General features: G+C 39.7%; 4 protein-coding genes across 6 annotated transcripts; 1 reads left to right on the top strand and 3 right to left on the bottom strand.

Annotated features, from left to right (window-relative positions):
* Positions 1 to 633: 633 nt before the first annotated feature.
* Positions 634 to 6305, bottom strand: eif4ea (eukaryotic translation initiation factor 4ea). 3 transcript variants are annotated; one of them, XM_029512004.1, is made up of 7 exons: positions 6256 to 6305; positions 5085 to 5188; positions 4650 to 4745; positions 4330 to 4393; positions 2636 to 2749; positions 2198 to 2337; positions 634 to 1911 (listed from the first exon to the last, which is right to left on the bottom strand). In XM_029512004.1, exons 1-7 carry the CDS (start codon positions 6271 to 6273, stop codon positions 1797 to 1799), a joined length of 651 nt encoding a protein of 216 aa, XP_029367864.1. In that variant the 5' UTR covers positions 6274 to 6305; the 3' UTR covers positions 634 to 1796. The 3 variants fall into 3 exon arrangements, with proteins under 3 accessions (XP_029367864.1, XP_029367866.1, XP_029367865.1); XM_029512006.1 differs by lacking the exon at positions 6256 to 6305 and adding an exon at positions 5781 to 5920; XM_029512005.1 differs by lacking the exon at positions 6256 to 6305 and adding an exon at positions 5661 to 5690.
* A 1373-nt stretch (positions 6306 to 7678) lies between these two features.
* Positions 7679 to 11847, bottom strand: LOC115049581 (alcohol dehydrogenase class-3). Its single transcript, XM_029511925.1, has 9 exons — positions 11800 to 11847; positions 10803 to 10904; positions 10370 to 10511; positions 10172 to 10259; positions 9708 to 9927; positions 8968 to 9228; positions 8612 to 8747; positions 7997 to 8135; positions 7679 to 7886 (listed from the first exon to the last, which is right to left on the bottom strand). The coding sequence occupies exons 1-9, from the start codon at positions 11815 to 11817 to the stop codon at positions 7862 to 7864; spliced, it is 1131 nt and encodes a 376-aa protein (XP_029367785.1). The 5' UTR covers positions 11818 to 11847; the 3' UTR covers positions 7679 to 7861.
* A 643-nt stretch (positions 11848 to 12490) lies between these two features.
* gar1 (GAR1 homolog, ribonucleoprotein) lies at positions 12491 to 15164 on the bottom strand. Its single transcript, XM_029512364.1, has 7 exons — positions 15096 to 15164; positions 14673 to 14858; positions 14000 to 14154; positions 13820 to 13879; positions 13605 to 13731; positions 13118 to 13234; positions 12491 to 13000 (listed from the first exon to the last, which is right to left on the bottom strand). The coding sequence occupies exons 2-7, from the start codon at positions 14839 to 14841 to the stop codon at positions 12990 to 12992; spliced, it is 639 nt and encodes a 212-aa protein (XP_029368224.1). The 5' UTR covers positions 14842 to 14858; positions 15096 to 15164; the 3' UTR covers positions 12491 to 12989.
* A 59-nt stretch (positions 15165 to 15223) lies between these two features.
* Positions 15224 to 19246, top strand: LOC115049535 (alcohol dehydrogenase class-3-like). Its single transcript, XM_029511813.1, has 10 exons — positions 15224 to 15292; positions 15438 to 15488; positions 15668 to 15769; positions 16122 to 16272; positions 16383 to 16470; positions 16597 to 16816; positions 17740 to 18000; positions 18093 to 18225; positions 18375 to 18513; positions 19085 to 19246. The coding sequence occupies exons 2-10, from the start codon at positions 15471 to 15473 to the stop codon at positions 19107 to 19109; spliced, it is 1137 nt and encodes a 378-aa protein (XP_029367673.1). The 5' UTR covers positions 15224 to 15292; positions 15438 to 15470; the 3' UTR covers positions 19110 to 19246.
* Positions 19247 to 27052: the final 7806 nt, after the last annotated feature.

Genomic DNA, 27052 nt, shown 5'->3' with positions numbered 1-27052 from the left:
GCAATTATAGAAATCTCCAAATGTCCCACGATATGGGTGCAAGGTCAGCAAAAAAAAAAAAAAAAAAAGACGATGCAGAAATGACTTTGATGACTGTTAATGAGGATTAAAGAATAAAACCTCATTTTATCCAACTCGTGGGAAAACCAGTTGGTTGGAGGATCTTAAGGTTGAATACTGTACCATTGTCTCTCCCCAAAGCTCTTAATTAGGAACTTATCCTGGGTCGGTTTTCCTGCTGCTGCTCTGTTCTTCGTGGTGACATGATTGTTTCACATCTCTCCTGATATGTCAGCTGCACACGTTGCTAATCTCCAGTTTTACTACATACCAAAGGCGTTTCAGCTGTGATGACTGCAGAGGGCTGCACAGACAAGCTGTGGTGTTCAAAACAATGAGTGGACGACATATTGTCCCATTCTGTGTTGCTGAAGCTGCTGACCTGTGTCTGCAGGATTTTCTGTCAGTGATTGTCTGACTGTGTAATTACACGGCTACTCGGGTGTAAACGCATTTGTAATGATTTACCGTTTTCTGCTCAGACTGGATGTCATGCACTTCCTCTTCTTCCCCATGTCAGTCTGCTGTTTCAATTTAACAATCAAGTTCATAATGACTGAAAACAGCTTGTTTTGAAAGAAGAGAATCCCCTGTACATTTATTTACATCATCCTTTGTACATTCACTGCTTACATTCAAGGCACAGCTCAATCCCTCCAATGAGTAATTATTTTTTTTTTGCTTTTGTCATACAAAACAAAATCTGGAAAGGAAGTAAGTAAACCTTGTAAACTTTCAAACTGAAGAAAGGAGTTGGTCATATGGCTTGTCTGCTCACAAAACAAAAATCTTAAGCACCTAAAAAGTTGTTTATTTGGAAAATATCTTCATCATTGGCACTGTCATGACATCTTTCTGTGCTCTGAAGCTTATAATTGTAGACATTTATCTGAGTAGTAAAGTATGCCAACAGCTCAGGTATGAACACAGGATTATGTGCACTTCTGGTCCATTTTAGTGTGAAATTTGTATTTTACTTGAGCAGCGACTTGAAATTCTTTAGACACTTGGTGTGAAGTACCACAAGTGTGTAAATATATTTTCCACTCTTCAAAAGCAGTGAGCATCTAAATTTTAACACTTTTTATACAAGCTACTTCGTAAACTTAAGACATCCAATTCACACCTCCCGTTTGCAACATTGGCAATAAAGTGACTTCTAAATATGTCGAACTGATAACTACATAAGATACACCAAGATACATAATCTCCTATATTTCGTTGAGAACAGGAAGAAATCAAAAGCTTTTCCCGTTATTGTGCCCATAAAGCCCAATGTGCGATAAAAAATTTGATTGAGCAACAAAATGTATAGGAACACCATACATTTATACTATAGACTGAGCTAAGAGCTACAGTTTATACCTAAGCAGATTTTTTTTACTGTTTTCCTTTCAGTACTAAAGGCTGAACAAACTCTTAAGCTTGCCAGAAATATGCAGAAACGTATGAAAATCAATCTGGCAACAAAACATATTTTCTCCTATCCTTAGTCCTCCACCACAAAAAAAAAAAAAAGTAATCATAGTGCTACATTTAACTGCACATACATAAACAAAAGCTTTGGTAAAGTGGCAACAAATGGAAAAACAAAAATGAAGCAATTTTATCTCCACTTGAATCTTTGTTGGTGGATAAACATGTCAGGTACATTCAAGGAAAATTACACAATATCTAGGTTGGCAACAGAAAGAAAAGAAAGAAAAAAAAAAATACTGGGTTGATGATTCTGGTCCTCAGGCAACAAACTTGTTCTTGGTTGTGGAACCACTCTTTGTTGCTGTGTCAGCATGTGACTGGTATCCAATGATCACTTTTGGCGGAACACCTAATCTCTCTTTATACACCCGCCTAAAATAGAAAAACAGTAGATAAACATTCTCTACATATTAGGAAAATGCACATAGCTTTATCTAGAAATACATGACACATGGATGTTAAATACACATTTGTATCAAACGCAATCTTTTCTAAATGTGTTTCTATTCCAGTACCAAGCTGCAGCAAACTAGTTCAGGTTCAGCTCTGATAACATGTTTCCATCACATTTTCCACAGAAATCTTAAATTCATCAAGACTCGATTTTATATTTGACGGGTTTAATCTTCCATCAATAAATATGGCCTCCTCTGCTCACCCAATGTGTGTGATGGCGTCTTTGTTTTCGTAATCTGTGGTCCATATTGCTATTTTATCTCCTTTGGCACGGACGTTAATGACAGCTCCACACACGTCGTCGCTGTAGTCATCAAACGCTTCGCCCACAAGACACAGGAGCTACCGGGCAAAAGCAAACATTATTTCAAAATGCCTTGTTAGCTTAGCGGTTTTTCACTTAGTAGTTAATAGCTGATATCTGCTGATCTTTTTAAATGGACATTCTGACTTGTCACATTATTAGCATGACACTGAGCCAGCATACACAATACCAGGAAACCAAAGCAGCAGAACTCTGCCCTCATCTTTAGCTGTGATTTTTCTGCAGTGATGTATCATCATGCCTTCAAAAAGGCACGTAGAAATGACTAAGAATTGCATAGTTAGTGTAAGTAATGCTGAACAGGTCTGAACGTACTGTCTCCAACCAGAATCGATCCAAGTCTGATCTGCGCTGCTGTTTGGACAAAGTTATCAGCCAACGGCCACCTCGTCGGTTTCTTTCATCCTCCCACATGGGCTCAATGCCATCCTGTTTCCAAATAAAAATTAAAGCTCATGATATGAAATATCCCAACATATCTACAATGACCAAAATAATTGAATGGTCCAGTATAAACTAGGATAGGAGTAAATAGCATATGCAGGATTGAGGGGCAAAATATACAGCATTTTGTCCTTCTTAAAAAAATAAAATCATGACATTACAAAATCAAAAAAATAAATACATTAAAAAAATAAAATCTACCATCCAAAATGCAATTCTACCTTTTTCTGTCTTTGGAAATATAAGAGACCTCAGTTTGAAATCAAATTGGAATGAATGAGTTTTCTGGAGCAGAAGCCAGCCTCATAATGTTTAATTTATGAATGTAATGTGATTCATTCTGAAAGTTAGCGACAGTCAGAAACCCGGTTCTGAGCAATGGAGACTATGATTAATATTCAGAATGACAGAACACAAGTGGTCACATCCTACCGGGTTGAGAACAACTGTGAACAGACTGCATTTCACTTTTAAATAAAATGCTGCTTCCATCATAAAGTTAAATTGTTAGTATAACCTATATGAGTGTTTGTTTGTTTTTTCTCGGACACGTGTGTGTGCGTGCGTCATAGTGGTGACAGAATTTTCTATTGCCTGACAACAAGAAATAAGCCATTTCAATTACTGTCCAAACATGACCAAAAACATTTAGTCTAAACATTTAAGTATGCTGATAAGGTTTATCCACTTGATTGTCCCCATTCATAAAGACAACTATCTATTATGTGCTAATGTCATAATCAGCACCAGATACAGTTATCCCATAAGAGCACTGTGTTTTTGTGTGGTGAATTAGGGTGTGTGCACACCTAACCTGTTTGGCAACGTTTAAACATTGGGGCATTTGTATTATGTTGGCCAAACATCCACACTGACAGGACCTGATAAGGTGGATTTATTCTGCTCCATTCTAACTTTGGACAGATTTTGATGAGGATTTTAGGATGACAATGCAACACAGATCAGGAAGTAGGCAAAACACACTAAATTTAGACTATTAAGAATCATAACTAAAATGACCACATCAAAAGGCTGCTGTGCTGTGTGTGCAGCTCTGTCTTCTGATGTGCACGTCCAAACCAGCAACAAAACAAAAGAATGCAATACAAAGGTGTGCGTAAAGCTTCATGAACAATCTTTGTTTCTAACTGACAATTAACAGATGGGGCCTGGTCTTACTTTGTCTTGCCTGATGCTCGTAACGAACTGTTCTCCAGGAGTAGCTGTGGGTTAATAGCTCTGTGTGTGTACCAGTGTCACTAATGGAGGATTACGAATCAAGTAAACTTAAATGAATGCGTTACCTTTCAGGCTATATGTGTTTGTGTTTTGTAACTATTTGTTACTCTGTAATAAAATAGTGTGCTCTAAATGAACCAGAATAACCCTTCACCAAACACTCTGCTTTTTATGAACAAGTTGAACTATAGCCTGAGATAAAAAGTGACACTACAACTCCATCCTTTCAGCCTTGACTAATGTTATCAGTTTCATCAGCTGAAGCTAAGAAAATGTATAGTTTGAGGTGTAAAATGTTAAAAGGCTGAGATTAAAAGCACTCTTACCTTGAACAGAGAGTAGTCACAGCCAGACATCAAGTTACTTGAGAGCTGAATGTGATTGTATAGTCTGAGAACAAGAGGATAGTTTATGTTCATGAACACATGGGAAACAGTGGCCTGGATGAAAATATGGTGAAAGATGAATTTAACCTTTTACATTATCGACTACAGACACAACAGTATTATCTTGGTGAGAAATCAAATGGACAAATATTTCCTTTCACAAAAACTTGAATTGATGTGCAGCAAATCTGAACATGAATAGGCTCGGTTCAATTGTACAGAATTTCATGCATTCAGATACAGTGAGATAAAATACTTACGCCCAGAAGTCTTCCACAGTGTCGAATTTTGAGATAAGGCGAAGGTTGGCTTGCCATGTTTTGCTTTTGTCGTTCTTGAAAAACCAAAGAGCCCACCTGCAAATCATTGAAACATGATGTCAGACTACAGCTTCACGTTTCATGTTCATTTAATGTGTTGCACTTAGCCAAATTAACAACAGCTCCTTTACAAGGTTTCTACTTGAAACTGCTGTCTGCTCAAATCCCTTCAAGAAAAAATAAAAAAATAAAAAAAATAAATAAAACACTGCAATCATTCTTCTAAAGTCAAAGTCTTATGTTGGTACTTTTTCAAGTTTGACGCAACTACATGGCTCAGGTAAGCTCTTTAGTCACCACCATCAACTCTATATTGATTCACTCTGTTTGGGAAAAAACACACACACACACAAAAAAAACCTAAACTTTTCTTACCTGTTCTGCAGTGGGTGCTTGATGTAGGCTTCAGGACTCACAACCTTTTCAATGGCTGTTTCGCATTTTTCCTTTTCAGGATTTGCAGGAACTGAAGTTGACGCCTAAATCAGAAGACACATTGTTACCATTGTTACCGATGCATTACAAAGAGACTATGTGATGACAGCTACTGGCACAGTTTTGCTGTTTGAATTACTTTTTGGCAGCCATTGCTTTGAGAGTAAAAAGTGGAAATGTAGGAGTGATTCACAGTTTGCAAAGGGATGCTTTTATTTTAATTGTGCGAGCAATCTAGGGGAAGTTTGCAGTTTTTGCCACACTTTGACTACACAACACTTCTCAGTCAGCGCAGCAGAACTGCTTTTCCTACTTGTCCACCTTTTGAAGGCGAACATTTCACTCATACTAAAAGATTTACATCCATATTTAAGTGAATATAACACTTTTTTTTTTTAGCAATCAAAGATTCGTGAGTGCATCTGGACACGTCCACACATCTGCATTGTCCTGTGCACAAAAGAGGCAGACTTACAATCCTGAACTGACAATTTCACAACTTTTGCTTGAACTCACATTCATAACATCCATCCAGGCTGAAGGACAGTCTGATTTAACGCAGGTTTACATTGCACAGTAAGCAGTGGTGTGTTGTGTAAAACCCTGCAGTGATATCATCCAGCAGAATAAAGTTACCATGGAGGGGGAAAGGGGGGGGGAGAGATCCCTCTCATCCGTCCCGGCATCAGGAGTTCATCTGAGGCTACGACCGAGACATCCACTCGGTCAGCAACGAGTTAACTAGTCGTGCCTCCCCCACCACCACCACCACCACCCAACGCACACTTTAACAGCAGTCACCGTAAACGACAGAAAAAAAAACAAAAAACAAACCTGACAAGCTGTAACGGTAGAAATAATCCAGTTAACAAAAATTAAAGCGACAAACGTACCACCGCGATGCTAACTTAGCCACGTTTAGCTAACGGCTGAACTGTTAGCCGCCGCAGACGATAACAGGAAGTTGATAACTGTGTCTCCGCCGAGGCCGCTCGGTGTTTGGTTCAGTTTTTGTCGTTGCTGTAAATAATTCGTGCGTTAAACGTTGAATTAGAGGCTCGTCTCGGAGGGGGAAAGGAGCCCGAGTTCAGTGATGTAGCAGTGCACTCACCACCAGAGCGGTCGCCATCTTGTGGAAACCGCTTTCAGTTTTCTGACTCGTTAAAATAGCCGATTGGGCCAGCTGGTGCTCTACACGGCGCATGCGCATGAAGATCGCGTTTAAAAAGGAAAAAAAAAAAAAAAAAAGATTATTGCTCGTGAAATAAATAAATAAATAAATAAACTATCAGAATCAATCAGCCGATGATTACATTTAATTCTATGTTATAATTAAACCCCCTCGTTAAAAAAAAGAAATCTGAAATTCAGATTGCTCCATTTGTTGTTGTTTAAATTAATTAAAGATTATGTCGCCAATTCGTTAACATATGTGAATCTATAACATGCCATGTATGTCGGACAGACCGTGGTTCCACCAAAAATTGCTGACAGAATATTCAAGATGGGCCGTTTTTGTGTTTTGTTTTTTGTTTCAATCCTACAATTATAAAGCAATTAAGTAAAACACAATGAAATTACGCACAAAATGTAGTTACCAAACGGTCTTTTCAGGCTCCATTTAACTAGAGAAATTTATCTTTTTCAGTCCAACTAAGTCATCCTGGTCTTTTAGCAACACTGTTGATAATGACGGTCAGTGTGATACAGGACATACTGTCTGGGCCGCATGGCGACCTTGACAACCAAATTGATATTTGCTTGTTTGTTGGTCAAGTGGTTACTTATGTAACCCTTAATTTGAGAATCCCAGTCTCAGAGATCATGATAGCTGAAACATGTCTTCAAACAAAGGGACTCGCAGTGTTCTCGTTATTTATTACCCTGCCGCTCAGTGGCAATATAATTTTCAAAAAAGTAATAAAACAAGAATATTTTCCATAGCAGCTTGTCTTCGATTGCACATACACGTAGTAATCTGTATGTATGAGAGTGGTTAGAAGTGCAGGAACCGGAGAGAAATATTTACATATGACAGTCTAAATTATCATGGCATTGCAATGAGGGGAAAGATGCAAAAACCAGTCTTTTGAAATATATTATAGGCTAAGTTCATTTTTACCTATAAAATGTGTGCATATATTCTACGATGCACAGGCTTATTAGAAATCCCCTCTAATATACCATATTCCTCAAGGGAATAGAGAAAATATTTCTGATGGTATAATTACTATTTTCACTCAGAAAGCAACTTGAGATCTTAGGTTGTGGTATGGTCTGTCAGTGCCTGTGAAGACATCTTCATAATTCATTCTAAGTATCGCATAGTTGCATATTTCTCCTAAATATTTTACCTGGAATGTTTATCTTTCAATTTAAAATGGTTGAAACGTAAAACATATTGATTATATTAATATGTATCATGAAATGAGAGACAAGAGATACATAATATAATGGAATTAAGAATGTATATATATATATAAAAACATCAATTTCACATTAGTCAATCAATAAAAAGACAAAACCAATGTAAATAAATGCATTCTCAAAAGACTTTAATGATACCATTTTGTTTTAAACAGGTAATACTGACGATAAAAATTATGCACTAATATTTAATGTTATTTTATCAAACAAGTGCAGAGTAAAGATGTAAGTGCTGAAACTATGGAGGGAAGATTGTTTAAAGGCCGAAGAATTTCAATGCTACAGGCACTTCAGAAGGTCAACACAGTGCGGATGCTGCAATGACAATAGATAAAAAGGTGTTAGGCTGAAAAATGAAGGACTACAGTCAGCATAACAACAGAAAAAAAAATGTGTGATTTATACAAAAGAACAAAAACTCTTACCTCTTTCCTGCATGCATGAGGTCAAATCCTTCATTGATCTGCTCAAATGGAAGCGTGTGGGTGACGAACTCATCCACCTTCAGCTTCTTGTTCATGTAGTCTTCAACCAGTTTAGGAACACTCTCCACACTCTTCCATCCTGACAATGAATAATAAAATAAACCACAAAAAAAAAGCAAAAAAAAAAAAAAAACAGTTTGAGCAAGAGACTTACAAGTTTTACTTGGTAAAAGAACGTATGACTGCAAATTAAACTTTCCCACAATAAGTTTATTTTTTTATATTGCTGCTTTTGAAGGTGTCAACACTAATGCTTCCTACAATTGTTTGATGACTGCCTCATGGCTGATTAAGTACTTCTATATCTGCAAACATTTTAATAAGAAAGCAATCTGTTATCTTTGTGTCAAACCATAAAAAGAGAAAATTTTTAGTTCCAAATCAAATTCAGCTGGATAAATGTAGCTGTTAGAAAGCACATTGATTTTACTTCAGTATAGACCTGCATCCTTTCACAGGAGATAATCAAAAGAGTTTGAACTTGTACAATTTTAGGAACGCTGTCAGACCACATTAAGCCTTGTATGACCAAAATTTGCTTACAAAGCCACTCACCTCCAAAGGCTGTTCCTCTCCACACTCGGCCTGTCACAAGCTGGAAAGGTCTGGTTGAGATCTCTTGCCCAGCTCCGGCTACACCAATGATGACACTTTCACCCCATCCTTTGTGGCACGCTTCCAGAGCAGCTCTCTGAAATAATAACATGATAATTTCTCTGGTTTCTTTGAACTGTCAACTAATAAATGGTGCCAATGCCACCTCCCGACTACATTCAACACAGCGCACATCAGCACAAGCTCTTCTATGGACACCTATAGTGCAATTGAGATCATTCCCAAATACCATAGACCAGTAACAGTTGCAGTGTGAGGTGCTTATTTATGTTTGGCATAGAAAATGCAAGTCTCACCATGATTTGCACGTTTCCAATGCACTCAAAAGAATAATCCACGCCTCCATCGGTCATCTCCACCAGGACCTCCTGGATGGGCTTGCTGTGGTCTTTAGGATTCACAAACTCAGTGGCTCCAAACTCCTTGGCTTTTTCAAACTTGGCAGGGTTGATGTCCACCCCGATGATTCTGGTTGCCCCAGCAACCTTGCAACCCATGATAACAGCCAAGCCAACAGCTCCAAGGCCAAAGACAGCACACGTTGAACCAGGCTCAACCTGAGAGTAGATGAAGAAGCTGTAGCAGTGCTCTATTTACTGAAAATAACAGTACTGAGTTTTGTTATGTGTTACATTAAGTTCTGCATCAATTCATTCCTCTTTTTCATCCTTGTACAAGGATTCTTCTGTAAAGATCCCATTAAATGTTTTTTTTTTTTCTTAAATGTTGTAATGAATTCATTATTTTCTGTTTCCAAGTTGAAAACTGAGCCCCTGGCAAAAATTCACATCAGTTCTGCATGATTAATAGGGGTGAACTATGTCAGAGGGAAACCTGGCAACAGTGATGTTTTTGATGTTTTTTCATTGATCCCTTGAAACTACACTTAATGAGAAACATGTCTTGCATGAATAACTTTAAACAATATGTGTCACAACTTTCCAGCTGTAGTTATCTCCCTTTGGAGGGGAAAAAAAAAAAAAAACTCACGAACAAATGTTTTTAGCATGTTTTACCAAGACGCAGTGATACACACCTTAGCAGTGTTCAGAGCCGCACCGTAACCTGTAGAAATCCCACATCCAAGAAGGCACACTTTATCCAGCGGAGCGTTCACATTCACCTTGGCCAGAGATATGTCAGCCACAACGGTGTACTCAGAGAAGGTGCTGGTGCCCATGAAGTGAAACACTTGCTTTCCCTTGCAAGTGAAGCGTGAGGTCTTGTCAGGGAGCAGGCCCTGGCCCTGGGTTACTCTACAAGTGGGAAAACACAGGGGGAAGGTGGTTTCATTTATTGTGTGTATGATGAAATAGAATTTCTGTGTACATCAGTGCACTGTAGAAAGCTCAATATGATGACTGAGCTTTAATTTGGTTGCCCTAAGGTGAGGTACCTGAGGCTCTAAGATCATTTATTGGAGAGGTCTGCCACACAGAAATACATACATAAATTTCAGTCATATGCCCAGAGGCAAGAGAAGTAGTGAGACAACATTACCTAATTTTCTGGCAAAGGTTGGTCTTGGGATTTTTGCAAAACTTGCATTCACCACACTGTGGTACATACAAAGGAATGACGGTGTCACCTTTGTCAAAAGAAATGGTGTTAAATTATATCACATGAGGAGTGCTTGCTTTGTAGCACAGCACGGAAATGTGGACTTTGGTAGTACCATTTTTGCCTGTGGCTCCATACCTGGCTTGAATTTGGTCACACCCTCCCCGACACTCTCGACTGTCCCTGCACCCTCATGGCCCAAGATGACAGGAAAAAGGCCTTCGGGGTCACTGCCACTCAGGGTGTAGGCATCTGTATGACAGACCCCTGTTGCAAAGACCTGAGAGGTTAAGTATTAAGACATTAAGTTGATTTCAGATGCAAATACTACTCACATAGCTAAGCTGTGAAATAATATGAATATGAAATAAAATGTCAATTTGCATCATTTAAAAACAATGCTTGTGCATGATTCTTCCTGGAGGATGACAGTCATTTTTCTGCTTCTTGTACTGAGAAGTCCTGACCCTTAAAAGCATACAAATGTTTTTCATGTCCGTTCGCTGAGCTGGCCTTCCTCATGTTGGGGCTTTTGACAGGAAAAAGGGTGACTGGAGAGGTTTAGATTTACCTTAATGCGGACTTCATGGGCCTGAGGAGGTCCGACCTCCACCTCTTCAATGGAGAGAGGCTTCCCAGGTTCCCACGCGACAGCTGCCTTGCACTTGATCACCTGAAGGAGACGGACAGTGTGTGTTTCATTCAGGTTTGTTAACCCTAACCAGGCTTTACAGTGTGTGTGTGTGTGTGTGTGTGTGTGTGTGTGTGTCATTCAGGTTTGTTAACCATAACCAGGCTTTACAGTGTGTGTGTCATTCAGGTTTGTTAACCCTAACCAGGCTTTACAGTGTGTGTGTGTGTGTGTGTGTGTGTCATTCAGGTTTGTTAACCATAACCAGGCTTTACAGTGTGTGTGTGTGTGTGTGTGTCATTCAGGTTTGTTAACCATAACCAGGCTTTACAGTGTGTGTGTGTGTGTGTGTGTCATTCAGGTTTGTTAACCATAGCCAGACTTTACAGTGTGTGTGTCATTCAGGTTTGTTAACCATAACCAGACTTTACAGTGTGTGTGTCATTCAGGTTTGTTAACCCTAACCAGGCTTTACAGTGTGTGTGTGTGTGTGTGTGTCATTCAGGTTTGTTAACCATAACCAGACTTTACAGTGTGTGTCGGGCCTTGCAGGCTTCCCGGTGCAGTCAACCTTTGAACTGGATTATACAACAGTCTCAACACTTTTACCACTGAGGTGGCAAACCGTTAACTTCTGGCCCTTTATCCTTTTATCGATGATAAAAGGACAGAGGTGGCAACACAGAAACTAGATTTGTGTACTGAAGTAGTGCTGAATCAGAAAATATCTCCTGAGACAAACTGAACAGCTGCAACGAAGCGGCGTCAAATGCCCATTAAGTGACTGCACAGCGTTTCTTTGTGTTTTTTAAAATAACTTCGGCAGCATTTTCCCGTCGGCGCCGTTTAACGATAAATGCATGGACGGTAATGCATTTAAAGTTATTATATATATATATATATATATTTTTTTTTTTTTTTGGAGATATGCACTTACTTTTCCAGCCGTCTCCATGTTTGCTCCTTCAGCACGAGAGGCCGGGACGCCGCGCGAGCGTAAAGAGGAGTCGGTTTCCGGACCAATCAGATGGCAGAACGCAAAACGAACGCGTGACGCAAGCACGTTGGCTCCGGGGAGGCGTGACGTCACGCTTCGTGTGCAGCAGTGGTGCAGAGGCCCAGAGAGAGTACACATGATCAGAAATATGATTTAAACTGCTGGTAAAGGCCAGCGTTTGAACGTCAAGGCTCATTTGGGACACCGAAATAATGAATATAACACATTTAGAGAGATGAGTGCGGAGGTGGATTTAACAGCAGTGGAGAAGATAAATAGATGGCTAACTTCAGCACTAAAGGTGCAATACAAGGGACAGTCCCACATTCAAACTATATCAAATCATGTAAAAAAAATCTGTATAATGCACTTTGAAGCATGCTCATTGTGATTTCTATCAATTATATATTATTTGTCGCAATGTCATTATAATGTTGCAGCTGGACATAGAAAGTTGTAACTGTCAATATTCATTCCCATTGTAATCCTCCTTATCTTAAAAAAAAAAAAAAAATCACTATAATTGTTACCTGTTCCTTTTCCCTCACTTAAGTATACTGAGTTTATGAATATGCAAATATAGGATAAAAAGTGTACTTGTAGCATCTGAGAATATAAAAATAGACACAGCTACAAAGCACCTTTTAATCAAGGACTTCAACAGAAATGTGACAATATTTGACAAATTATTTTGTATGATTTCAACTAACATTGAATTCAGTTGGATTTCCTACACATTTTTCCACATTAGAATAAAGAAATGCATGGAAGCTTCCAAATGTCTCTCCTGAAATATTTCTCAAAAGCACAAACATCTGTCATGACGGTACATTTTAACACAATTAGCAAAGGGGCATGATTCGCCTCTTCACAAAGGGAACCCTCAGCATGTAAGAACAGGCTTAAAAGGTCCCCGCTATCTTTCATCTGTTAAATAAAAATCATGAAGATTCATCACTCCTTTAAAACTGGTCAAAAATAAAACAAAATGAAAAGATCCAAGTTCTACAAATCGAGGTAATGTCCATCCCCTGAGTCCAAAATGCCAGGCCACGGCATAGAGAACAGCCTTTATGCTGGAGAAGGCATAGACAGGGCTGGGAAGATCAAACCACACCATTAATGTCAGATCATCTTCCACCTGCAAGGAAACAGAAAGATGTTGCATTATGAAGATGCATTATACACAGAATAAATGACAATACTGACATCTTTACACCAGCAAAGATAATTTTTGGAGCAAGTGACAAATGCCAACCTCTGAATCCACGTCCGCCACCACCTCCTCTTCCCCTGAAGCCACCTCCTCCCCCACGTCCACCACCTCCAAATCCTCCACCACGGCCACCTCCACCTCTGCCGCCTCGAAATCCGCCTGAAACAACAACAAGAAAAAAAAAAGGAATGAGTCACACCACTCTTCCAAGTCCTGCTGTGAATAAGTTTTCATCTGCATTCAAAAATCAACAGCAACTAACACCCAGAAATAAACAGAAGTATCTAAGTTAAGGAAAAATCCAGGGGTGTTTTTTTTTTATTTGTAATTAATTCAACATTATGGAGTATTTTCTATGAGAAATATAGTCTTAGAAACATGGACAATTACAGACATTAACACCTCATAGCTAGTCACAACTAGGGTGACTGTAACACAAGTTTGCTTTGCCAACCTTTAGGTTACCACTGCTTAAAGACCTGCATATTCAACAAAAGGAAAAGATTCAGGATGACTTTGAATTCCTTACCTCCACGACCACCACCTCTTCCCCCGCCTCTTCCTCCGCCTCTACCCCCTCTTGGTGGCCCCTTTTCTCCTGGCGCCCTTGGGAGGAATCTCTGTAGTGGGAGGAGCTTCATTGGATCTATATAAAACTAAAAGAACGGTTGTCAACTGTAGAGGTACTGTAATGCTGGTGAGTATGAAGATGCATAACTTTGAAGTGTTATTCATGTTTTATACCTTTTGCAATTTCTTAAACGAAGATGCCTTCATATTATCAGAAAGTTTGACCGAAAAATACTGCATGGAGGGGTCAAGGAACCAACAGGAACAGCATGAATAATATTTAAACCTCATCTGCTCCCTTTCTGTTGTGGTCTCGAGGTATATAGACTGAAAAAAGAGTTACAGAAAGGATACGAAGTCCCGGAGCTGTCCGAATATCTCGTCCACCTTCCCGATCTGCTCCTTGTTTTCCAAGTACACTGGGGCATTGAAGTAGGGAACTTTGTTTTCATCTGTTGTACACTTGCATACAATATCATCTTCACATGGATGCATGAACTCTCCCAGTGCTGCAGAGAGGAGAAAAAAAAATGGAGAAGCCACCACTATTAAAGTAAGGTCCAGTTTTATTTCTGTCCTTTCCTACAGTTTAAATGCAGATGTGCTGAAGAGCTATATCACACAGTTTGTCAGTCTGCAGCCTTTGCACACGAGGACACCACACATAACAATTCCTTACAGAAGATTAACATTATAATAACAAAATTATGGGTGCAAAAGTTAAACTTATTATTGCTCACAGAACTCAAGATGGTGGACTGTTTGCAGAGTGAACAGATAAACATCTATACAATGATCCTGGTATGATTAAGTGTCGTTCTGCACTGCGTTTGTGATGGTTCAGGAAGAGTGTTAAAACTTAAAACATCCAATTGTCAAATCTAATTCAGGGAGCATTATATTATTATCTTCTAAAATATAGTGAATCGGCTACTCCATGCTCAGCTCCATTAAGAAAGACCTGGCAGGGATGTTAACCTCCGCACCACGTTTCTAATATTACCATTTGGAGATCCGGTCATCTTACCAACAACATGATCTGGAGGACCGAAGTCTTGCTGTCTGTTGAAACCCCCTCTGCCCCCACCTCGTCCAAATCCTCCTCTGCCTCCTCCGCCTCGATTAAAACCTCCACCACGATTAAAACCTCCACCTCGTCCACCACCTCGTCCTCCTCCACCTCCTCTGTAAGACATTGTACTCCTGGAGTCCTCTGTGGCCAAACAACATCAACAAACACAAAAACACACGAGTCAATGGTCGGTCACTTCTAGCACCGCTGGCTTACAAGTTCGTGCTAGCATGCTAACTGAACTCATTCATCAAACTATATTTTTTAAAAACCTACAAAAAACACACACACACAACGTCTTCAAACTTTCACGCCAAGCATCCGTGACTAATCGACCCTACACAGCAATTATCGCACAATTGGAGACCAACAACTCACCAGGTAGATCGGCTAGCAGCAGCTATTTACTTCGAAGGACTTCCATGCGACAACACGTGTGACTCGGACCTGCCGCAAAGCTGCCCAGTAGCGTCGGAAACTGTCGTAAAACCCACTCGCCACGCCTTTTGGCTCATCCTATTCAAAAAGTAGCAAACGTCAGGTTGTGTGACAGTTCAACAAAGATAAGACACTTGGTATGTATACCGCCACAGATGAATGTATTTATTTGTCGTAAAGTTGTTTTTTATTATTATTTATTTCCCGTGTCTCCGTTACGTGTGTAGATGTCAATAGTTGTCTTTTTTTTTTTTTTTTTTTTTTTTTTTTTTTCAAAATCAGGCAAATGTAATATATCTCAGCAATCTGTCAACTATGTCAACCGCAGGCCAGGTGAGAATAAACCTCATTTGTATCGTTTTCAGTTTTTTCTTTTTTTAATTTTTGCTATTTAAAACATACCAAATGTATAATTGGAAGGTAGAGCGACCACGCCCTGCCTTCACAAATAAAAGAAAAAGCATGTTTAATCCGGAACAAGTGATACAAGGGTATTCTTGTCTCTGTCTCAGGTCATCAGGTGCAAAGCAGCTGTTGCTTGGGAGAGTGGAAAGCCCCTTTCTATTGAAGATGTGGAAGTGGCTCCTCCTAAGGTCCATGAAGTGCGCATCAAGGTCAGCTGACCATCCAGGAGAAAACAACTTGAACAAACTTTTTAGAACTTCTTTTTTTGACCAGAAATGGGTGCACTTTCTCAACGATAATTCTCTGGGATCGTGCTGACAGTTGTAAACTATTATCAGTGGTGTCAAAAGTGTCCTTTCATAAGAAACGTGTGTCGAAATATTGTGTTGCCAGGCATATTTTATTTTGATTATGCGGAGACAAAAAGACAAAATGCTGACAGACAGGTCACCACTTCCTCTGTTTGTTTGTTTTGTTTTTTTTCATGTTGATGGGGCAATTTTGAAACATTATAACCACTTAAATTGTGACATGAGCACAGCGCCCTGCTTGTCTGTGCAGGTTGTTGCTGCTGGTGTGTGCCACACAGACTGGGAGTACCTGTACGAGGCTGAAAAAGGGATGAAGTTTAGACCCTTCCCACTTGTTCTTGGCCATGAAGGAGCAGGAATAGTGGAGAGTGTTGGTCCAGAGGTAACCACATTCTCACCAGGTAAATCATACAGCAGAGGATAAGCTGATATTTGGTAGGATTCGTTTCTGTTTTGTTTTTATTTTACATACAGAACCCTGACTGAAGTAGTTTGCTTTTCTTGTTTTTAGGGGATAAAGTTATCCCTCTTTTTCTGCCTCAGTGTGGGGAATGTGAGCGATGTGAGAGTGCTAAAACAAATCACTGCAGGAAGAACTGGTGATTTCAATAAAACACATTTGCATGGAAACATACCCACCTTTGATCCATTGCCTTCACTGTGTTTTGCTGCATAATCCAGCAGACGAGGTTAAAATATTATTCATGCTTTTTTGGGGTTTTTAGGGCAAATACACAAGTGGGTGTTTTGGCTGATGGCACAAGCAGGATTTCCTACCAGGGGCAGCAGGTGTACCAGTTCCTTGGTGTCAGCGCCTTCTCCCAATACACTGTGGTTCCACACACGTCCCTTGCAAAGATAAGAAGTGACGCACCGCTGGACAAAGTGTTTCTTCTCGGCTGTGGTGTCTCCACTGGTTATGGCGCAGCTGTTAATACAGCCAAGGTAAGAGGATACAGATCTGCTTCACATTTGCCTCCAGGTCATAACTGGTGGCATGCAGATGCAAGAAATTTACATAAACATTTATTTAGAACCATGTCATCATTGAAACAGTTTTTTTTTTCCCCATAGAACAAACACTGCTATGTGAGGACAAAACTATATGACATAAGTAGAAAATTTTCCCCACTAGATGTCAGTACCTAACATCTGATGAATAAGAACTGTCAAGCATTGTATCTGACAATACAGATATTTTTTTCTTTAAAATAAGATGAATATAAGACTTCCTTCTTTAAGAATTAAGGTCTGTAAAAATGACATAGATAAGTACATGTTTTGAGCAGTAAACAGATTTAGATTACCCAAGTTAAGGACAAACGCTTATCTTAAAGTGTTAAAGTTATAAAAACTCACAGAGAATCCCTGTTCTTTGATATGTTCTTGAGAACATACAAACTGGGTGTGAAGTGGGTGTAAAGGGGAATTCAATTTGTATTTCAAATATGATACAATCAGTGTTTTATTTAAACAGCACTTTTAATATCAGGTATCAAAAGTCTCAGATCAAAGAATGAAAAAAGACGATATTAAAACCTGGTGAATAGAAAGCAAGTTTTCATGAGAATAAAATAGGTCAGTAAAATTCATATAGAAAACAATAGAAGGAAAATGTTTGAACTTGATATATACAGTGGGATGAAGTCGAAATGTAGCATATGAAAGTTGCATCAGCTCTCTCAGTTTATTGTAACTGTAGGGGAAATTAGGTCACAGCAGAATCACATGGCTCTTTCATAACCAATAAAACATGAAAGTGCCAGAATGAAGCGCTGCACGGCAGCTACCGAGCAGCGCCCCCAACAGGACTCTGGGTCAAATCTGTCTGAGTTAACCGACTTCTCTTCCACACAATGTGAATCCAGGTGGAAAAAAATTCTACGTGTGCCGTGTTCGGGCTCGGAGCCGTTGGACTGGCTGCCGTCATGGGTTGCCAGGTTGCCGGGGCAAAAAGAATTATCGGAGTCGACATTAACCCGGACAAGTTTGCAAAAGCTGCTGTGTTTGGAGCCACTGAATGCGTCAACCCCAAAGACCATACCATGCCCATTCAGGAGGTTCTGGTCAAGATGACAGATGGGGGCGTGGACTACGCTGTGGAGTGTGTTGGGAGTCCATCTATCATGGTGAGTTTTTCTTTTTTTTTGGGTCACATTGTAGTCTCAACACAATGTGTCCAAATGTAAATGGATTTTAAAGGCAACATGAATTGTCTCAGACAGCTGCATTCGAGTCAACAAAAGACAGCTGTGGCTCCTGTGTGATCGCCGGATGGACAGAGACAGGAGTGATGAATGTAAAGGTTGAAAAGATCCTCATGGGTCGCACGTTGAGGGGGACTTATTTTGGAGGTGATCTTTGGTAACGTACTGCAATAAAGAAATAGGACAATAAAAGGGAATGTCGTGACTAGAAAGACAGTAATAGCTTTCATTGGTTAAGGTGATATCTCAGATTACAATGCTTTGTCTGTCTTCATTTTCATTATTCCCCCCTAAAGGTTGGAAGAGTGTGGAGGATGTGCCTAAATTGGTTAATGACTACATGAAACAAAAGCTGAAGCTGGATGAGTTCATTACCCACAGCCTCCCACTGGATCAAATCAATGTGGCCTTTGACCTTTTGAGAACTGGGAAAAGGTAAGCACCGATTTACTGTTGGAGGGTAGTACTTGTTTGTTTATGTGTGCGTGCGTCTATGACGGAAATTATAAATGAACGGACCAGTTAATGTCGTCGGCAACAAAAAACTGCTCAACACGAAGACCTTAAGAGAGTGGTCGAGAACACAATTGGTTAAAAAGACCAATCAGATTCCTTTCAAACTGCTCGTATGGCCGTCTGTGGCGTTTTGTAGGAGCAGCTGGGGAATGTCTTGGAATTTGATGAATCGTAAGGAAAACATGTGTCACACTATTATTTTCATTAGTCCCCAAATTCCAACATGATGGTAAAGCATTAAAACAGTTAAATCCTTTTAATTGCAGGAAACCAGAAAATATTCACAAACATTCGAGCTTCGACCTGAAGCGGGGCCATGTTGGTTTTATGGAAAATTTAAATAACTTATTTACTGACTCAAACTCAAAATACTCTATTGTTTTATTAAACTGATTACTTTAAACTCTCAACTCTTTCTGTATTATATTACATTTGGTGAAAAGGTTGTGACTAACCCTGTCCTAATCATTTCTCCCTCTTTTTTTCTCAGCATCCGTACTGTAATCAGTCTGTGAGATTGAAGAGGAAGAGGCTACCTGACAAGATGGGATATTGGAATTCATGTCTTTTCAATATAATTTATACAGTTCTGTGAAACTGTTATGCTCCTTTTCTTAAAAGATAATACCAATAAATATTTTTCAATGCTTGACTTTGTAGAAAGTAAACTTAGCTGCCACTAGATGGCAGTCTTATGTCATGTAAAAGCTTCTATATTTGTGTCTCACTTCATAAATTGCTTCTTTTGCACAGAATTCTGTGTTCTTATTCAGATGAAATCATAAGATTGTTTTCTTCCCCACAGAACATTTAGTGCACGTCTGTGATCTGAAACCGATTGTGCTGCATATGCAGTATTAATGTCTGAAGAAACTTCTAGTTCTGTCACATTTGGCTGCCACAGTGATTCTGGACTTGATATCAAGCAGAGGAGATAGTTGGAATTAAACGCATTTGCACAGGAGATGAAGTGAAAGACACGGGAAGCAAATGGCTGAATCTGTCATCAGCTTTGGGAGGTTGGGTCCTTGGTAATGTTAAATATTGAATTAATAGGGAGTCAGAAGGGTTGAAAATAACAACTGTGGGCTGTCAGCCAGGAGAGCGGTTGTCTGGGGAAGGTTATTTTGAGTTCCTCTCAATGAAAAACTGAAATAGCTGTCAAAGGAATTTGTTTTATTGTTGTGTTATCCGGCTCAAATGTAGACTGTTGGCAGCTGCACTTCTTTTCCATCTTAATTCAAAATGAAAGAGCAATTGGCTCTCTTCCTCTAATGTTAGTCTTCTCTCTGTGCTATCAATCACAGATTACACATTTTACACCCCCAATCCCTGCTCCTCCCTTTTCCAAAGAGTCCCACAGAAAAGTTTTGAAAGAAATAGACATCAGAAAATTGCAGAGGAAAACGCAGGAGACAGATAACAGGGGAAGATCAAAAGGAGAAGAAAGACAAGCTTTGACAGGTGGTGATGTGGCTGGGCACGCTCAACTGCAGATGTTGGACATGCTCACAGATTTATAGGGCTTTCTTGGGGACATATCTGAATGTCTGCTTCATTTATGAGAAAGCTATTCAAAGTGACAGCCATAAGTCTTTTACTGTTTTGTTTTGGTTTTTTTTATTATTATTATTCGTTGTGTTTGAACTCCACAAACTGGAATTGTCACAGCATTGTGCAACTGATACAGAGAAGACATACAAGAAGCAATGAACACATTTTCGTCCACCTTGACAAGCTTCATATTCAACATGCACCTTTCTGGCAGATATCGTCTGGATAGGAAACTTTGGTGTGAAGTGGGAGGGGTGTTGAGCAGCGGTAGAAATAACAACTCCAACATTTGCAAATAATATTTATGCATTTCTATGAGCTTGCTTGCTTCTTCTTCTTTTTTTTTTACCTAGTGCTGTCATCACTTCACTATGACAACTCTTTCAGACATGAGACTTCAGGAAGATAATTGACAAACAATAGAAATGCCAGATGAGGTAAATGCCATCACAAAAATAAGGGCATGTCTGGAAAAAAATTGTCAAAAATTGCCGCCTTGCCTTTCGCAATATTTACATTGGGATCAAGAGATTTCCACGTATTTATTAAGCTATATTCCTGTGTGACAGACACATGATGACATGCTGAATATAGTGAGAGCATAAAAAATTCTAAGCAGGAACCATCTTATTTCAACTAAGAGTGTTTCAACAATGAGAAAAAAATAAATGCTATCTTGTAAATATGAATTGATGCTACTCTAATTCATATGTGACATACAGTGACACAGTTTGAATTGATACTAGTTTTTTCACTTTTACACGCCAGTCCTCGTAAGCTTTAATATTCCTACTATGTCTGAGATGAAAATCACTATGGTTCCACATGAACCGTGAGTTCACCTGTTGGTCTCAATGTTGACTATGTGTTTCCACAACATCACAAACAAAAGACATGTTACCACATTCTACGATATCAACATCTGAGAAAGAGCAGCACATCTGAAAGAGACATCGTCAGTTAGGCAGGGAGAGATACTGGGATGGATATACTGTATCGTCCCAATGGCTATGGAAGAATGGCCACGCTTAGTCACGAAAGACTGCCAATGTGAGGCCCCTGTTTTATCCACAAATCCTGGCCATTATACGGCTAATGTCAGGCATCGCCTGTGACATCCCCTGGTCTTTCTTTGACATGGTTAGCTTTAGCTTCTGTGTCAGAGGAATATACTCAGCTCCAATGCACGGCAGCACAGTAGGCTTCAGTGCTTGATGTCTGAAAGGGGCATCGAGTTTTCTGCTGTGTCAGTGCTATACGCAGCAACAAATCTGACAAAATAGTTTATTGTTATCAACTGGATTTTATTTTCAAGATATTGATATTTTTAGGCTTTTTGAAAAATGCGCCACAGTCGAGGCTTGATAAATAATTGTTTCAAAATCAAGCATGACAATTATAAACTGAACTCTGAGATAGACTGGCGACCTGTCCACGGTGGACTCTGCCCTCACCCAAACGTTAGCTAGGATTGGCTCCAGCAACGCCCACAATCGGAAGGATAAGTGGTTGACAATGAACGAATGAATGACATAGTGAAATGGCATCCACATTTTTCAGACAACAGCAATATGCTTTTATATACCCTTTGAAAATCAAATCCATCAAACTTATTTCAATGTTTATATACCAAAGCCAAAGTCTTCCCAAAATGGATGCATTCTACACACAAAAGTCAGATAACTGATGTGGCCAAGTTAAAAAAATAAAACAAAACATATATACACATATTTAAATATAAACTATTTATGTTAGCATTCCGAAGACACACGATAAAAGTCCAGGGCCCCACACTTCAGATCCTTCATCGTAACACCAGACCCCTAACCACGATAATGACTATATCATGCTTTTCTCACTGAGCTACCCCACACCATATGTTTTGTATTATGTTGCCTGTCAATCATATTGTGTCAGTGTTTTATAGTTAAGTTGCAACAGAAATAGGCACCAAAGAACTGGATTAGACAGACCACACATGGCTATTACCAAAGAGACACACAAACACGCACACATAAAGAGCTGTATGCGTGACAGCTCTAAGCTTTTGTTGTGTTTTGTCTGACAGCAGCAGTAAAGTAGTAATTGAGAGATTAGCTTTAAGGTGCTATCATGGAACTCCTTTGTTTGGCTTCCCCCTTATTGGTCACACAGACTACTACTAGAATGTGTGGGAAGGAGTCATACGCTGAGATAGTTTGATTTACTTTAGCTTGTTTGAATCTTTCGTAAATGACCTGGACTAAAGACCACATCCATGGCAAAGACGACGCACAATATAATATTTTGATTGCAAATAAATATCATTCCAAGATTATGAAATAGCAGGTTTGCATTATCAGATTTTCTTTGTATATAGTTAGTTATAGTTAAATCCCCACCTCTTTGATCATTATAAGTTAAAGACTGATTATCGTAACTGTATCTTAGATGATTTGACCTTGTGGGCTTGACAGAACTCATCCATGACAGACTTGGACCCAACCCTCTCCAAGTCTGCCACAATGCTTTTTTCAGCGTGCCAACATTGAGTCAACAGAGTCATTTCATGTGGTTATGGGCTGGAGGTAGGGGGAGATATTTCTCTCAGACCCTGTGTGTTTACCCCCTAATCCCCGAGAAGAAGTTCACAAGCATGAGGAAAGTACTGGGAGATTTAGCTACCTCCCAAACCTGCTCAGTTTGCAGCCCCCTTGTCTTCTACAGCCACATGGGGCCTGGGTAATTCCTGGGAATGTTTGTGAAGGTATTTTTTTCTGTGATTTTAAGAATATAATTAGTATGAAATTGCTGGTTGTGCTATATGAAACAATGTACAATAGTCTATACATCAAACAGAAGGTCTGTGTGCGTACTCCTCATCTACTGCTTTTATTTTTTGGTGTTGGTTAGGTCTTGTAAATCTCCACTACAAAGTTCCCTCTATCTAAAATGTGTTTATTCCAACAATAACCTTGTTTAGCATTTTCTTGCCTGCAACTGCAAAAAGTTATGAGGAGGAAAATATAACTGGTTAAAAATATACTTTCCTTGAACATATCGAGGTAAAGGTTGGTGTGTAAAGTTTCTTTTTGATCAGTAGCTGACTATGCTATTTTTTTTGCCATAAATACAAACAGGATATATTGCAGTAGTATTACTATGTACGGAGGCCCGAATGCAAACCAACAGGCTGAATGTTTAATTTCTTCAATGCAGTTGAATAAATTCTTGATGTACATTTGTTCAGCTCAGTTCTTTTGTGTATGTCATGTCGATTTAAAAGTGATGCCTAAATTTCTGGCATGATCATTAATTAAGTAACTAATTGTTCAATATTCCCAGTAGCATTAGTAAGTGGTGTCCTGCGACTCTGAGAAATGTTTTTGCACTTGTTCTATTTGGCCGCGAAAAAGATTCTGGCTTTGGTGACTCGTGTTGCTACATTTGTTTCATTTCTGTCTGGCTTGATATATCTTCCATGACTCGCAAATGAGTCTCAAGTTTGTGGTGGGACGAGACGAATCAAGATGAATGTGCGGTGAGTCATAGTTACCTTGTTATACCGCCGCAGCAAAATGCATCATTCTGTTTTTCTTCTTCTCCTGACAACTCACTGATGTCCAAAGATGAGGCTCCCAAATCACTGTTCCTTGGCCACCCTCCAGGCCACAAAAGGATTGGGCCAATCCCAAAAAAATACACTTCGAAGTGAACACAGTTGAAGCATTTTTCTCCGGCTGGTAATTGTGGTTAAAAAACAACAAAAAAAAAAAAACAAAACCCAAACTGAAATGATGCCTTACAGGTGACTGGGTCCATTACTCATTCCCAAGCCTCCCACAGTTTCATACTGTGCATTGGCAGGCAGATGGTGTAATGGTGAATTTACATTCATGTTTATTTTATATATACAGCCGGCTCCGGACAGGCAAACTTTTCTCAATTATAATGAGTGATCCAATTATTTTACACTGCCTCGACAGTATAACTCTGCACCCCTTAATGAGGTAGAATAATGTTCGACAACAAAATTAAGAACCTTTTAATAGTAGCTGTATTTCAAATAAAGTACATATGCACATATACTATGCTACTCGATATAATTTGTACCAGCTTCACAGTACAATACAGTTCAGCCTATTTTCAGCAGTCATAGACTCTAGTTGTACTGTACAGCTGCAGTTATTTCAAGGATGGATGCGTGCATAGCTCTTAAGTTCTTGACTTGATTAGCAGAGCAGCAGAAATCCTCAATGCCTTTGGGAAGTTAGTTTTTAAGGAGGTTCACACCGTAAGGTCAACTTTGCTGCAAAACACATAGATTTAAACTTTAGCAACGGATCTAACAGCAAATATGTAATCCTAACAAGGGAGCTTTGGACATGGACAATATTCTCACCGCCTCACACTGAGAGAATCAACAGTTCGCTGCCACCAACCTCAGCTCTGTCACTTTACCAAAAGTCTCTCTGTCGCCCCTCGTCTTAACTGGAGTCTCTGTGTGCTTCATGTTTGCCTATACTTCCTAAATCCCTAAGAGCAAACAGGAGCATGGGCAGATTAACTTAATATCATCCTTGGCACTAAATACACAAAAATCAAATGTCATCCGTGTCCCAGGGTACAGTCAAAATACCCCGTCAAACTAGGACTGCCCTGCTTGATATAGTGCAAAGGGCACCATTCAATCCAAACATAATTACATATTGATGTTTAGAGGTGTGCAATCTATCTTTCCATCTACCCATCCAAGAGGCATTCATCTGCTGCCTTAATAAGAATTAAACCAAAAGCGGGAAAAAAAAGAAAAAAAGAAAAAAAAAGAAATTCAAATTGGATTCAAATCAATAATCTGGCTACTTCTTTGTGGATGGCATGGGAGTCTTGAAGAATAGGCAAATGACTGGGAATGTGAGCTAAAGCTAATAAGCAGGCCATCCCTAATCTCTTAAACAAACCTCTTTTCTCCCTATGTGGCCTTCTTTCTTGCATTATAAATAATGTATATTTTGCCAGAGCCCCACACACAAACAGACACACCACCACCATCGCTACCCCCAGTGCCTCTTTTGACTTCTGAGTTGCCGGTAGAGTTCAATCTGGTCTTCAAACAAGTCTTATTTTCTGCCTTCCCCCAGCCTTATTGGTTTACTTTAATTAGTGATATTGAAGGCAGGGGCAAATGAGGGGGTGCGGGGGGAGTTATTGGTGATGAGGATGAAGAGGAGGAAGGAGGAAGGGAGGGGTTTGTCATGGTGTAAATACTGAAAACAAACAAGAGAGCTGAAGGGGAGGATGGTGGCGGGCGCAGTCCCGATGCCCCTGCGCAGACGGAAGGGGACACATGGTGCAAGCAAACACTCATAATTGCATTAGATTCCCCTGGCACATGAGTAATCTAGCCTTCCCCTGTCCCCGAACACAACAGGACACATCTCCCACTCCTCTCACTCTCTGTTGCTGTCTCTCTCCGTTACAAATTATTAATGCAAAGCCCACAACGCTGTCATTGATCATTCAGCAGACACGACGGACGTCTAATTACCATCCAGGAAAGTGTGCTACGGAGTGTCAGTGAGTGTGTGTGTGCGCTCAGGAGATTCGCTTGCTGTTCAAATGCAGCACGTGTGTGTATATGAATGCATGCATCGCCGTGTGCACGTGCGTGTGTGCGAGCATCCCATTAACAGTTGTCCTGTTTGATATTTCATTCCTCAGCCCACATGTCTTGAGAGTATGAGCAAACACATTTGCTTGAATGGGATGTTCCCTGAGCAAACGGGGAAAATCTGGCCTTGATATGAATATCACTGACAGTCAAGGATAATTGGGTTGGGATGTTTTGCTCCTTATTGAGCTGTCCAGCATAGTGTAACCATATAAAGTGACACACGTAGGCTGATATTATTCTTGAAGTGATGTGGTGTTGATTTCTTTCAGTGACTCTGTTGGCTGCCCTTCGTGTGGAGCAGCAAAGCATCGCCGCAGCTGTAAAAACAACAAACTCCACTAGGTGGTGGTGTGATATCCGCAATCGGATCCACAGATCTACATTATAAATACTCCAAGCTAATACTATCAAATCTTTTTAAAACATTTGTTTGCTACTGCAAATACACAGAACTTTTTAAAGAGTTAGCACAAGAAAAAAGACCAGATTGCCATGTTTACTTGAATTTAACATGCTAATCAAAACTATACTTTGTCTATTATTCAAGTGCTTATGTACTCTGTATTTTGACAGAACTCTAGCTTTACAATTACATTTCCCAGATATTCATCCTGTATTTTTCAGCATTAAATTGCTGCTTTTAATCAGACTAGTAAAGGCATCAGCAAAATAAGCTACAAATCCTAAATTGCAAACATAACATGTAAAGCAACAAATAAAAAGATCAACGTTATCAGAGCCACAGTGTTTTCATTATAAGATGTCAATCCTATTCCAGTGAATCCTGAACTTATTTTGATAGAGAACAAAAAGGTAATTCAGCATTAGTGAATAAAATGGGTGCCAGGGAGGCCGAGTAAGGTCACCACAAACACTAATGAAAGGGACTGCTGCAGAAAAGTCTCAGATCTCTGATGGTATTTAGCGGATATGTGGGGCTTTGAGGGAAAGCCACAGTGCCAGAGGGTTTAAATTTGTGAGGCCCCGGGGCCAGCCTGACAGAAAATAAACAATGCTTTCCAGTGATTAGGACTTTATTAAGGCACACAAGGTCCCTAGCTTAGCTAGATAGGGTTTATGTTTGAGAAGTGGGCCCAGTAACAATGCTAGATGAGCGCTTTGATGGCACAGAGCCGTTTAAATAATAAGTGAAGATATCCGTTCTGGCATAGTAGTTAGCCATGTTGCCCCACAATAAGAGGGTTGCTGGTTCGGTTCCCAGCCTGGGGGCCTTTCTTTGTGGAGTTTGGA

The sequence above is a fragment of the Echeneis naucrates genome, chromosome 10, assembly GCF_900963305.1.
Source record: "Echeneis naucrates chromosome 10, fEcheNa1.1, whole genome shotgun sequence".
In the NCBI taxonomy this organism is placed as follows: domain Eukaryota; kingdom Metazoa; phylum Chordata; class Actinopteri; order Carangiformes; family Echeneidae; genus Echeneis; species Echeneis naucrates.
The sequence above is the reverse complement of the archived record's forward strand: the minus strand, read 5'-3'. Positions and strand labels throughout refer to the sequence as shown.